The 13,380-nt window shown below is 47.5% G+C and overlaps 1 protein-coding gene across 12 annotated transcripts in view; it reads right to left on the bottom strand.

Annotated features, from left to right (window-relative positions):
• MAP4 (microtubule associated protein 4) overlaps nt 1-13,380 on the bottom strand; it is a 142,685-nt gene that overhangs the window by 79,395 nt on the left and 49,910 nt on the right. For all 12 annotated transcript variants that reach the window (XM_062568641.1, XM_062568638.1, XM_062568637.1 and 9 more), the window contains one exon: nt 6,182-6,247. In XM_062568641.1, coding sequence (XP_062424625.1) covers nt 6,182-6,247 — 66 coding nt within the window. The remainder of the gene's footprint in view (nt 1-6,181; nt 6,248-13,380) is intronic.

Raw genomic sequence — 13,380 nt, 5'->3', positions numbered from 1 at the left:
AAAGAATGAGGATAAAAGTACGGAAAAGGAGAAAAAAAAAGACATCAGTTTTGGTCTTGTGATAGCGTAATGGGATGAATTACTCACGTGAGCAGTGACTGGAGCCCTGGGGACGCTCGTGCTCAGTGGCAAGCTCTGCTTGAGACACTGGGGTGCGGACAGATGTCAACCCCCATGTCATTCAACTGGGGACTCTTGGTTTCAGGAGGCTGTTAAAGCCAAGTTTCCCTCTACTCTGCCCCACCTGGTAAGACAAGTTGACCCAGCCAACTATTGCAAGTGCAAGATGCTTCCCTCATACTTTAAAATATTGTTATACTTTAGTAAAATAAGGCATGTGGAGGGGAAGGCAAAGTAGTCTGGTTTTCAACTATACTGAAAAAGCCTCTTATTCACTCTAAAAAATTTCTCTCTATTATTTACTCTTTACTTCAAGGGCACAAATAGTTAAACCTGCTTAAGGCAAAAGGTAAGAAAGAATAACTTGTGTCATCAACTTAAAATCCCTCCAAACTAGCAGTGATGCTGTCTTATGCCAAAATCAACCAGATCTTTAAGAAGTGCTACAAAGAGATCTTTATGAAATAATCTCTTATTATGGCAATAGGCACCAAAAAAAAAAAAAAAAAGAAAGGAAAAAAACCACATTCAGGAAAAGCACTTAATGGGAACAAGAACAAAGAGATCAAACATCTCTCCTTGCTTTGCATCCGATTGCTTCGTCTCACCTTTTGGTTAGGATGCAAGAAGCAGACCTGCTCTGTACAGCAAAGTGAGTCTGCAGTGAAGCCAGAGAAAGTAGTCGTAGTTTGGCCTGGCCTGTAAAGTCATGGTGGCTACATGCTACTAAACTTCCAGTAAACTACTGGAGAGAAGGGAGAAAAGTGCCACCAGAAGGGCCATTCTGTCACAGACATATCTGCCACTATCGCTTGCATCCCAAAGCCCATTCTTATTCTAGTCCACCAGCAAACGGCTATTTTTGTACTTCAGTCATGACCTGGTCTCAAAGGCTACTGGTCTTCAAAAATGTACGCAATGGCTTTGACAATTCCACAAGTGTGGAATGGGAAAGCAGCAGCTTTTTGGCCACTGACTGCGTGTGGGCAATAGTGTCTCACGAGGAAGCGAGCCGTATCCACTGCAGAAGGTAAGCTAACAGCATCGCTTGTTCAGAACTCACCAGTTGGCATCACAGGGACGTCAGCTACACACTAATGAGGCTTTGAACGGTGGGAGAAGCAGTAAATTCCCACCAAACCAGAGAACAAAAGCCTCAAGTTCTGATACACATCCCTGAACAGGCTGATTGCCCACAGAATTCACTGCAGCAACTCCGGATGCCATCACCCTGGGTGGGGAGCGTATGAGGTCTCAAACTGTGTGTGTGTGTGGGGGGGGGGTAAAGAAGAAAAAGCAAAGAAAAAGAGTTGGATAGGTCACTATGAGGGAGCTCTTCAAAGAACTCCACCTTGAGGTGGAGTTAGCAGTGTATTCCACGTGTAACACTACTAATAAATCATTAGTAGACCAATACTTTAACCTCGTCCTCTTTAACATAGTAGTAGTAGGGTACAAGAGGTGCTCAGGTGCAAGCTGCTCTCTCTGCAGAAGTCATGTGTCTTAAGATGCAAGCTTTCTGCAATTTAGAGAATCATATTCTACTGTTGACTGGATTTCCACAGTTTGCAATACAACATCCAAGCAAGCACACCGAGGCAGGGAGCTGGGGGCCGCTGGTTTTCCCTCTGCGTTCCCAGGTTACAGCCAGGCTGATGGCAAGTGCTAGAGCCCTGCAACCCTCCCTCAAACCAGCAGCTCTGCTCGTACCTCAGTAAACACGGTTATTCCTAATCTGTTCTTAAAGTTTGCATAGTAAATGCTATGAAGTGGAAACATCTGCTTCAAAGACATCATTATTTAAGATAAACCTTAAACAAGAAGGTTTCAAAGCAGCAAGGAGAAAGGCAGGTGAAACTCAGGGTTTTGCCTAGGGGCTGCAGGCAGTCAGGGGAGGCAGGAGAGGAGCTGCAGTCATGGTGGACCCATCCGCTATGAAAGCACAACTCAAAATTTCTTGTCAAATTAAAAAAAAAATCCATGAAAAAGGATTTAAATTAATTTTGAAAGCACTTGAACTGAAAACAGAACTGTATTTGTGATTTAAAAAAAGAACAGTGGGAGCGCTGAAATAGTGCAGTCAAGAACAGTCATGCACGTTTGTGCTTACACCAAGGAAGGAAGGTTTCAACAAGCACTGCAGAGCAGAGAGGGAGGAGGAGGAGGGCTCATCGGCCGACAGCAGAGCTACCCTTTGGTTTCTTCTACACGTAAAGTCCAAGGATGTAAAGCAAGAGCTCTGTAAAATGCTGAAGATTTTAGAAGTGTAATGGCAGGTAGAAAAGTACACTGGTCTTGTATCAGTGGCAGCCCCAGTGTTAGGAGACAGTCTAGGCTTCTAGGAGGAGAAAATAGAAGAGAGGAAAAGAAGTAGGAGAGGGAGAAAGGATGGGGAAAGGGGCAAAAAAGCGCAAGTCATTAGTAAACATGAACATTCAGGTAGCACACTGCACAACAAGCAATATTTCATTTAGTGCAGCCAGGAGATTTGCCGAAAGCCAGATTAGAGACACAGGAAATTTTGTTTTTACAGGAGTCTGAAATAATCACTAGTCACGCTATGCATGGCAACTGTGCCACATACAAAATCAGCTGCGATAAATCAAGATTAGTGACAAATTGCTATTAAGAGAGCAGCAGCTCAGGATGTTACTTAAAAGCACAGTTTGCATTGAAAACAGTGACAAACACAGTATTTTTGTGACCTGATCTCAGATGAGAGAATAACAGCCAGGCTGGCTTGGAGAGAAAGTCCATCTAGGGAAAGTATAAACACATACAGCAATACTTTCCTAGGTTACTTCTCACCTTCCAACAACAGAATGAACAGCATCTTGGAATAACAGGTATCCACATTCATCTGTTTGATTGCCTTTGATAGACTTCTTCCAAAAATTTGCCTTTTTATTTTACTTATAATTCCTCTGTACTCTAGGCAAATAGCCTGCAATAAGGAGTTTTAAACTTTGTATGGTTTGAAAATCAAGCATATATTTACCAGGCACCCTCTAACTTTTGCATCAGGGAAGTTAGCAAACAGTTCCCCCATCAGTGTCTGCACGCTGTCAATGATTACAGGCATCAACAATTTCACCCTCATCAACACCTTCACACATCCCCTTCAGGAGTTTCGAGACACCAGCACGTCTTCCATCTAAATGCTGCGCCAACTCTTATATTTATCCTTACAATGAAGGGCGGAATTAGAGATGTTTTTGGTCTGCGTGCTGAGTACCATAGTCAGAGCTCCTGGTCTGCAGCTCCCAAATTCAAGACATCACCTCTCCCCCGGCAATTGCCACGTAAGGGGCAGCTCTGCCTAACACTGAATCCTTTAAAGAAAGGAGTCTCAAACTTTCAATGAAAGCAAAAGAATGCAAGAAGTTCTCAGCCTCGAGGTCCTAAGTCTTGAGTCCTCAAGTAAGTAGTCAAGGTAAAAATCAACCTTTCATAAATTTGCTTTACATTCTGAAATACCAAATTACACACATTCCTATGGAAATGGCTTACATACCTCTCTGATATAATGAAAGTAATCCAAAAGTTAATACTTTGGCTTTGGCTTTATTCATCTACTACATTAGCAGTATTTTGCCCCAGGGTGTCCAGTTACTCAGTAGCAAAGGTTGCCAAATTAGCACTAAGATCTCAGTCCTGACTGCTCCTAACCTCGGCACAGACACACAACAGAATCTGCAGATACCTGGGGTAAGCAAGAACATCAACATGTCACCATCTCATTTGCTAGGTTTAAAGAAGAGCGTGCAGCAATATTTCCTGTGATCTAGACCAAGTTAAGCAGATATTTGTATTTACAAATAGCTTAACTCCATCCTTCCCAAATACTTGCCCCAGAGTCTGTTTCTGAACCTAACTCCAACACAGCTCTGCTTTTGAAAGCTCCCTCCACTGCTTGCAAGACGGCTCCTTCCAGAAGCACAGCCACCTTGCACAAGCATTACCTCCTTCGTCCTCTCAGCTTCTCCTTTCCTGCTCCTCTGTAAAGATCACTTCAGCTGCAGGAGAACCACAGCGTGGAACAGATCCAGGTGAAAAGAAAGAACCCAGTCAAGAGCTGCGGGTGGCAGAAGGGCTGGAGACAAGAGACTTAGGCAGCACAGCCTAGGAACCGTCGAACCAGGCCTTACTCAAGTCTCTCTCCTGCCCCGAGACAACTTTCCTGCATTTCTACAGTTCATCGGCTGCTCTTCCACCCACTCCAGGCCTCTGAAAAAAGTCTCCATTATCGGATCCCAAACTAGCATTCATCCCTTCCTCTGAAAAGTACAAGCACCCATATTTCAACTATTCCATGGGGAAGAGGCAGAGAAGAAGAGACCATGAAATAGTCGTGCTGTATAAATCTTCCGTTATTCTCAAAACTCTAATTAACTTGATGCCTATGACTTTATCCTTTAATAGACTATTTCAACTACTTTGATGTCGCTTTTAGACAGTCTTTTACAAGAAAAAAATCCAAGTCACAAAGATGAAACATATTAATAAATCAGAAAGCTTCAGACACACAAAAGTATCTTTGATCAAAGTTGTTAGCATTTAGTGTCTGAAGAGTTAAACCTCCAGAAGGTCAGTACTAAATAGGATTAAAAAAAAAATAACCACAATCTAGAAGTTCAATAAGAAGTCCCAATGCATTCAGTTAGTCAGACCTGGGGCGTCATAAATCTGATCTTATTTCTATCTCCTTTTAGTTATATGTACTTAAAAGAGAGGATATATCTTCAGGGAGGTTCAGAAGCATCCTTAATTTCAGTTTTATACTAACAAAAATTTTATCTATTTAAAATTGACTGGATTTGCAATAGCAAGTTAATGTACTAAGATCAGTTTTTAAACTTGCATCTTCAATAAGAACATGAATACTCACTCTCTAATTACAATTCAAGCAAAAACTGCTTTCCTTCATCCTCATCTTGCATCCCTGTATTTCTCACCACTATCTCCTGGATTGCCTATGGACTAGTAGGGATGCCAGTGCTGGGAAAGTCCCAACTTAGCAATGATCTGGACTGCTAAAGCTGAATTGGAGGTCATGAGAAAGACGAAATAAATAGCTCTTATCAAAGTCTGCACGACAATCAGCTCTGAGCATCTCCTCAACAAAATAAAGATGCTACAAAGGGGCCTGTCAAAGTCCACCCCCCTTCTCACTACGAGAGGAAGCTCAAGGCACTGACTCGCACGTGCAGACTCAGAGAGGTCTGCACTGCTCATCTCCAGGAGTTTTCAGCTGGAATTCGGCTGGAAATCCAGCCCACAGGAAGAAAATCTCAGAAAACGGAATTAGCATTTGTCATTAAATTTAACTGTTAAAAGGTGACTGACTTCTATGTATGCTAGGCTGAGAGAAAAAATTTTTGCAGATTCCTCACAAGTTTTAAATATTTGTCTACTTAAACAACGACACGTTTCTTGCAGACAAAGCTATCCTACTACTGCTGGAAAAAGGTTCACAAGACTTCAACTTTGCTTTGACAGCACATTGCTAAAGCAAATATTAGGAGAGATTTAAAAGAGAACAGTTCGGGGTGGAGGGAGATGGAAAAGTATACAAGAAAAGCTGCAGAATAACCAGAGAAGTCAGTGTAACTTCACTAACATCTAAGGAGCAGTGAACAAAAAACTGCCTCAAAAGATGGTGTGCTCAGAGAGGAAACCTCACTGTCAGTCTCACGGGGACCAGGGGAAGTCATACTCAAGTGCCAGGGTAGAGTTCAGCTACAAACACTGTGGACTCACTGGAAACTTGTTTAGGTACCAGTGTCCTAGATGTTACCTTCCCAACATCAAGCATTGCTAAAGTATACAATGTCTTCAGAAGAGGCTCATGCATACAGAAAATTTAAAATGCAGAAAAGAGTAAGAATTTTGATTCAAATTCTTCAAAGAGATCATTAAAAAAAACTAGTCCTCTATGGAGAAATACACTAAGTCAGAGAAGAATGTATCTGATCACGACAGAGCTCACATGGCATGTTTACTGCTCCACAGACAAACCCTTTGAGTTTTAGCATGTTTCATTCAGATATTAAACACTTACCTGTACGGTTATTTTCTATGCCATGGTCACCATTTTCTAGAACCGTTGGCCCAGAGGCTGAAGTATCTGCAACAAACCACAGACAACGTTAGCATTTGGATGAAACCAATCCTAATTAATAGTTTAAAACCACTGTAGGAATGAGTAATGTTGCCAAATACAGATAATGACTGGTTAATTCTTACCATTTCTTCTGCTCATGTGATACAAGAACTCCAACCTTCCTCCTTTAACTATTTTGAAAAGAATTAAGGCACCCACGTCTCCCCGAGTCAGCACAACTCAGACCCAAAGTGGGTCTTTGCATGAGATGCTAGTCCCATGAGAGACCCAAGCCGTGACCTTGGACTCCCTTGAGGTGGTATTCTATGGTACATTTGGACTTATGTTCATGGTTAAAAAAAAGATCTTTTCTGCTAAGCTGCACGCAAATACTTACAGCACAGAAATGGCTGCTTCCATTACAAGCTTGCAGTCCTCAGGATAAGAGGACTGATTGCCATGAAAATGCTTGTGTCTGACTTCTGAAAGCAATGTTACTACAGATGGAGGTAACCAGTGCCTCTAGTCACAGCAAGCACCCTTTAAAGCTACCTTTTTATTACAGTAGATATTTTAACCCAGTGACATATGCCCACTTTTGACATCATACCTATTTTGGGGACAAGTGCAGGACATTAAGGCAAAGTTTTAGAGACAAAAATGCTGCTGGTTCCATTTATTAACTACGTACAACTCTGTTTCGCTAGACAGACTTGGGGAAGTCAAGCAGCCAGGTTACCTCCCGAAGACTCACATGTGGCGTCTGTCTATATGCGGTCTTGAATTTACCTCTTGAATACTTCTGTAGTCTGTTACATACATGAATCTCAGTTTCACAATTCCCAAACTAAACCGAAAACAGATCTTCAGAAACCCTGCTCATGCTCCAAAACCAACATACAAGACCCTAACTGCCAGAACATTGACTCTTTTGAGGCCTGAGCAGATTAAAGGATATTCTCAGTTCCAAAATCAGGTACATAGGGTCTATTTTGTTCCAGATAAAATTAAGAGTCACTTGGATTTACACTCTGAACTTGGAAAACATGACAAGAACACAAGACCTAGCAACCTTTCCAACTACTTCAGTGCATCATCACAGTGTTTTATGAAAATTCAATGTGAACTTGCCAGACAGCTTATAGAAAAACATACACCTACGTCGCCTTCAAGCAGCTGAAAATAGCCCTGGAGTCCCTGGACCTGTTTCGTGGCAGCTGAAGGCAGCAGCTCCTCCTGCTGTCGGTCTCCAGGAGAGCTGGCGGGCACCATGGCGCCAGAGCCCAGAGGGGACCGGGGAGACCGCAGACCTCCTGGCTTCCTGAAGCCCAAGGCATAAACCTGCTGGTTCATGGACGTTGCTTGATGATGCCACCAAAACTGAGATGTTGGGAAAGACTTTTCTGATCCATGGTTGTGCTAAACACATCCAATATCTTCTGATACACCCCCACGCCAGGTCCCACTTCCTCAGGAGTTTAAACGGCAAAGGAAAACTTGAGAGCAGATCTGTTCCAAGCTGGACAAAATCACGGCGGGGCTCTCGGCTTCCCTCGGGGCTGAGCACTGCTCCTGCAGGGAGGACGCTGCCCTCGAGGGCGTTCGCGCTCCGGGCCGACGCCACAGCCGGCACGCGGGCTGCAAGCGGGACTTGGGTTGATCACAAACACGGCTAAACACCGCAGTTCAGAGCGGGGGTCCGAGAGCACGCTCTCAGCGCTCGCCTCTGGCGGCGGCGGAGTTAACTCGCCAGCCCGTGCCAGTAGCTCGCGTGCTCCCGGCACGGTGTCAGCCGGCCAATTAAGTGTCCTTCAGCTCCTCGGAAGACAAACGCTTCAGCTGTAGGAAAAGTTTCCTTCAGAGAGAGCTCTTCCAAGTAGCAAGCGATCCCAGGCACCGTCTTTCATCAAAAGCAGCGGCAGGACTCCCCTCCCCAGCCAGGAGGGCTCACCGAAAGAAACCCCCAACACCACAAAAACAAACCACCCCGCGCAGCACGTCAGGCAGGCCGACCGCCCGCTCCGGCGGGACGAGGGGGCCACGGCCCAGGAGGGGCCACTTTTCTGCTTTAAGCTTTACCAGAGCCGACAGCGCTCCCGAGCCTGCGCCGCTCCCAGGCTGGAAAGCACAAACGCCCCGCTCAGCCCCCCACGCGCCCCCGCACGTTTCCCGCGTGGGAAGCCCTGCGCTCGCTTCAGCGGCCCGGGAACCCCGAGGCTCTTCGCCCCGAGCCATCAGAGGGCAGGGCGAAAGGGGCCTGAAAAGCCCGAGTTACGGCGCTGCCAGAGGGACAGCAAGCGGCTGCTTTCGACCTTTCCAGAGAGCCACGCAAGCGCGCGGAGACGAAGCGGGCGCTGCTGCACGCGCCCTTCCCCGCTCGCGCCGCCGACAAAACCTCACTAAGGCCTGGGGCTCTACGAGCTGCCCCGCTCGCAGCGGTAACGCGATTTCCTTCAACCTCCTGGCTTCCAGGAAGGCAGGCTCAGCTCAGGCACGCGCCGCCCGGCCAGCCGCCGCACCTGGCGCTGGAATCTGCTGTAGTTGTGTCTCTCTGGAGGCTCCTTTGGTGCAACTGCATTTATTTGACTTAGCTGGAGTTAAAAAAAAAAAAAAAGAAAGAAAAAAGAAAAAAGAAAAATGAAAGCATGAAAGCACCCAGCAGTCTCCAGGCCCAGGTCTCCTTCCTCCCTATCCCGAACTGTTTATAAACAAAAGCATGTCAAGATGTTGTAACTCCATAATCCTTACCAGAATCACAAGACAGCGTTTGCATCTGGCCAGTGGATCAAAGGATTGTTTTTACATAAACAAATTTAAGGCCACATTTGCTAAACCGATAATCTCAAGCAAACGCACAGTGCCAATATAAAAAGCACCTAATCTCCAGCGGCGACTCGGCGCGGCCCGTCCGCACGCGCAAGCCGCGCTGCCGGAGCCGGGGGCAGAGCGGCCGGAGCCGCGAGCCGGCCGGCGCGGGGCAGCACGGGCCGGGAGCCGCTCCCAGCGCTCTACCACCGCTGCTCACACCGGTGCGCGCGCCGTCCTGGCTGACCGCTGGATTCACGGCGACTGTCACAGAGCTTAGGAAAAAAAAATAAGCGCGAACAAAAGCGCTGGTAAACACAGTGCCCTAGGGTCATAACTAGCTGGCAATGTCAAACGAGCAGCTTCAACTACGCCAACTCAGACTTTAAATAATTTGTTGCAAAATGGTTTCTGAAGAGCAGGCACACTCCTCATCTCCCAGAGGCACAGGGTTAAAGAAAAAAGCTTAGGACTTCGTTTTTCCCATGGCATTAAAGAGAAGCTAAACTTACAGGTAAGGCTCGCTCGATGTTTACGTTTTGGGGCGCTCAGGAGTATGCACGTACTATCAGAGGCCAGATGCTCAATCAGTACGAAGAAAACGAGCTAAAACAACTCTAGCTCTCCTTTACGAACTATAACCACCAGATTAATCTAACCACTTTATTTCATTTAACATGGAAGACAGCTTTGAAGAGCACTTTGGTCTGCCAAGGCAGTATTCAAAGCGCTCCCTCCTCCTCACGGGAACAGGGCTACGCTAAAGCTGTTAAGGGACCCGCCGCAGGACGCGGGCAGCTTTGCGGTCCCATCCGAGCTGCGCGCCCCGGACGGCTGGCACGAGCCGTGAGAGCAGCGGAGCCTCATCCCCAGTCTCTGGGCGTCACCTGGGGCTCTCCAAGGCGCTTTTATACGTTGGTCACCAGGTGCCCAAAAGCAACCATCTGCCAGGGCCACCCCACCTTTCGCACCGAGCTCGCGCTCGACACTTGCAGTTGCGTAGAAAGCCAATACAGGAGTCACGGCAACCAAAGAGGCTTCAGCAGCCTCTGAGAGCGAGCGGGTATCTAACAGCGTGGGAGGTCGCACATACGCATCTAACATTTGCCGACTGATGTTTCTGAACCCTCTGCAATCCGAGGACGTGTGCCACGTTCCCCATCCTCGGGTTCAAACGCGAGGAGGGGTTAACTTTCTTCTGCAGAAGCAAAGCCTGCTACGAGAAAGGTGCCTGCTGCTACGGCACGGAGAGCTGCGGAAGGGAAGTGCTGCGGTTTGGCGCCGGGGACGCACTTTGCTGCCAGCGGGGAGCACGGTCCGCAGCGGCCGTCCATCCGTCCAGCGCCGACACGCAGCGCCGGCAGAGCCATCTCGTGGCCACGCGCGTGCTCGAACAGCAGCTCCGGCATGGCTGTCGGCAGCACAACAAGAATTTCCCCTCTGACCGTTCTCGGCTCTCGTTCCCATATTAAACCATCCGTATGCAGCCGCATGACTCGGGTTCAGGAGCAGGGTGGGTGCGGGCACGCAGCGCCAACACGGCTGCGGCGACGCGCAAGCCCTCGAGCATCCCCGCCGCGGACCTGCGGCCGCCCCAGCAGCGCCGCTGCCCTCTCGGAGCAGGGCAGCCCGGAGGAGCCCGGTACCTGCCAAGAGCCCTCAAAGCACAGCGCCCTCACCGCAGCCGGGACTCGCTCCCGGCCAAAGCCGCCTTCCTCCCCGCTTCAGGGGCACGTCCCCTCCCCTAGCGAACCCTACCGAAAGCCGCCTTCGTGCCTGCCTGGAAACGGCTGCTGCAGCCTCCGCGCCTTTCCCGGGGAGCTCCGGAGCCTCCTCCGCGCTCCCGAGCGGGGGGCCAAACCCCGAACGCACGCGGCCCCGGGAGCCGGCGGCCAGCGGCAGCCCGGCGCGCACCCAGCGCCGCCCGCACCGCCGCCTCCGAGGAGCACTAGCCCAGAGCTGGCCAGTGCTACAACCAGTTAAACTTTTAAATACCATTAGAAAGGCACAGTTTGGGGGGGGGGCACTACTGTTATATTATCAGGGTTTCACTGCAGAACAAGTCCCTGAGTAACTCTACAGGGACTCCCCTCCTCCTCCCCTCCCTCCCGCCGTGCTCACCGGTCCGGGCTGGGGCCCATCTGATCACTAAGCTTGTCTAATCTGGCTTGTGGGTTTAGGAGGGGAAAAAAATAAAGACAAGAAAGTCTTTATTATTTATGATCTCCGAAACCTTGAGCAGCAATGGGATAGCTGGAGCCCAACAGGACACTCGCCGAAGCCTCTCCTGGCTACCGAGCGCGCCCTTCCCCAGTCGAGATGGGGCTGTCTGAACACATCCGTGCCTTTCACCACGAATAAATTAACAAGCGGTGGCGGCAAGCCTGATCCATGGAAGTTGCTCCTCTCCCTCGGGAAAGGGCAGAGCTATCTGCAGTCATACTCGGGGCCAGGGATGGGGAACGCCGCTGCCCGTTACGCGGTGGTCTCCCGTGCCCAGGACTCGGCGCTGCGGTGGACGCGCCGCGTGGGAAGGAGACGCGGGGCGTTCCCGCGCAAGGGACTGATTTACTCCGCAGCCTCAGCAAAAGCAAGCACGCAGCGCCAAAGAAAACACTAACCTTAATGAGGCTGTTTAAACAGATGAGAACATGAAAAAAAGAACACCTCATAGGAGAAATAGGTATCCTTATCACCTCAGGAAAAAACAGATTAGACAAATTAAGATCTAACAGGATCAGATGCTAAACTGGCACCATTTTAACCTGCAGCGGTTGCCGAGCCGCAGCCTCCTCGGACTAGGTGGCAAAGTTGGAAAGCGCCGTCCTACGTACCCGAGGCGAGCGGCCTCTCCGACTTCTTTAGTTAGGGTCCTGTTTTGATCTTGCCAAATATTTGGCCAATGCTCGTAATTCTCCAGCTATCCCAAAAAAGGGAAAAAGCCGTTCTCTAGAAGGAGAACGCAGATGTAGAAATTGCATCCCCCCTCTGCCACGCAGGAAAAAACAAGCGCTGTTCAAGCACACAAGCAACTAGCTGTACATTCCCAGGTGGAGGTTTTGTGCAAGGAGGTCTAGAGAAAGCAAAAACATGCAGATGATCTAGTAACCAAGCCTAAAAGAGTTTGCTAATATCTGCTGTAGGAATCTGAAGTCATTTGGCATACTGAGTTACAAAGCTGAAGTTCAAAGGATACACCTCTGGCAGGCAACACCTGAAGCAATTTGTATTTTAAGCCAATATTATATAGTGCATTGTAATGATTTGATAGCACTAATCAGGAAATTCTCATGCGGAAAAGTTTCAGATTGTGTAAATGCACCCAACAAGGATGTCTTAAAATAATTATTTTGAGACCAAATGCGAAAATACTAACAAGTCTTCATACTTCTCTGTTACTTCTAGGCCTGCAATGCTACAATAGAAAATACCTAGCGTCAGAGGTCCTGTTAATTGAATATGATAACACACATCTGAACTAAAACTCAGTGTTTTGTGATCTCTTGACCCCTTCTTTCCTACTGGCTTTTTTTTTTTTTAAACACAATCTAATAAATCGTTAGTATGGAAAAGTCTTAATCACATTTTTCTGTGTTACAGGGCATCTGATATACTTCTGGACAATGCAAAGAAGTGCCTTTAACAGACAAGAAAATCCTGTTGCATAAATTCGTTCTCAGCTCTGCAGTTCCGGAGGTCCTGTTTCTTCTGATGGGCAATTATTATAGTTCTTTTGTACCTCCCACTTATGAGCCTTCATGAGCCCCAAGATCAAGGCAAGATGGCTTTATGCTGAAAGACATGACCAAGTCACTTCTCTGGAGCAGTCAGCAGCTTCCCCTTTTACATGGTATAGGTCAGGACAAAAATCAAAGTGCTAGGGATCAGCCACAGTTTGGAAATAAACACACAGAGAGATAAAGCAGTTAAATTGCCTACTGAGAAAGAAACGTTATGGGGAACCCCCAAATCTCATGCCTTTTTCCTCTACCCAGTCAGGGAAGTAAACATCTTTTTAAACCTCTCTCTGCTTGTTTTAAGTAGCTTCTGATAGCGTTATTAGCATTAATGTCAACTAAGCTAGTATATATTAATATCCAGCAGACACAGTTCCACACTTCACATATATACGCAACCACTGCGTTCCCGCAGCAAGAAAGCAACCAGGCCTTTGGATCAGAGGACAAAAAGCTTTACCTACCATTCAAGTCTGAAGCCCACAAACAGTGTAGGCCTTGAAGTGCCGACTTTGTCATCTGTCTAAAAACACCTTGGTTTTGCCATTACCTGGAGTGGCGGTTACCGGATTTAGCAAATATTGTGAGATGGAAAGCAGAGTATAAATATGAGAA

This window comes from Rhea pennata, chromosome 2 (genome assembly GCF_028389875.1).
Source record: "Rhea pennata isolate bPtePen1 chromosome 2, bPtePen1.pri, whole genome shotgun sequence".
NCBI classification, from domain to species: Eukaryota; Metazoa; Chordata; class Aves; order Rheiformes; family Rheidae; genus Rhea; species Rhea pennata.
The sequence above is the reverse complement of the archived record's forward strand: the minus strand, read 5'-3'. Positions and strand labels throughout refer to the sequence as shown.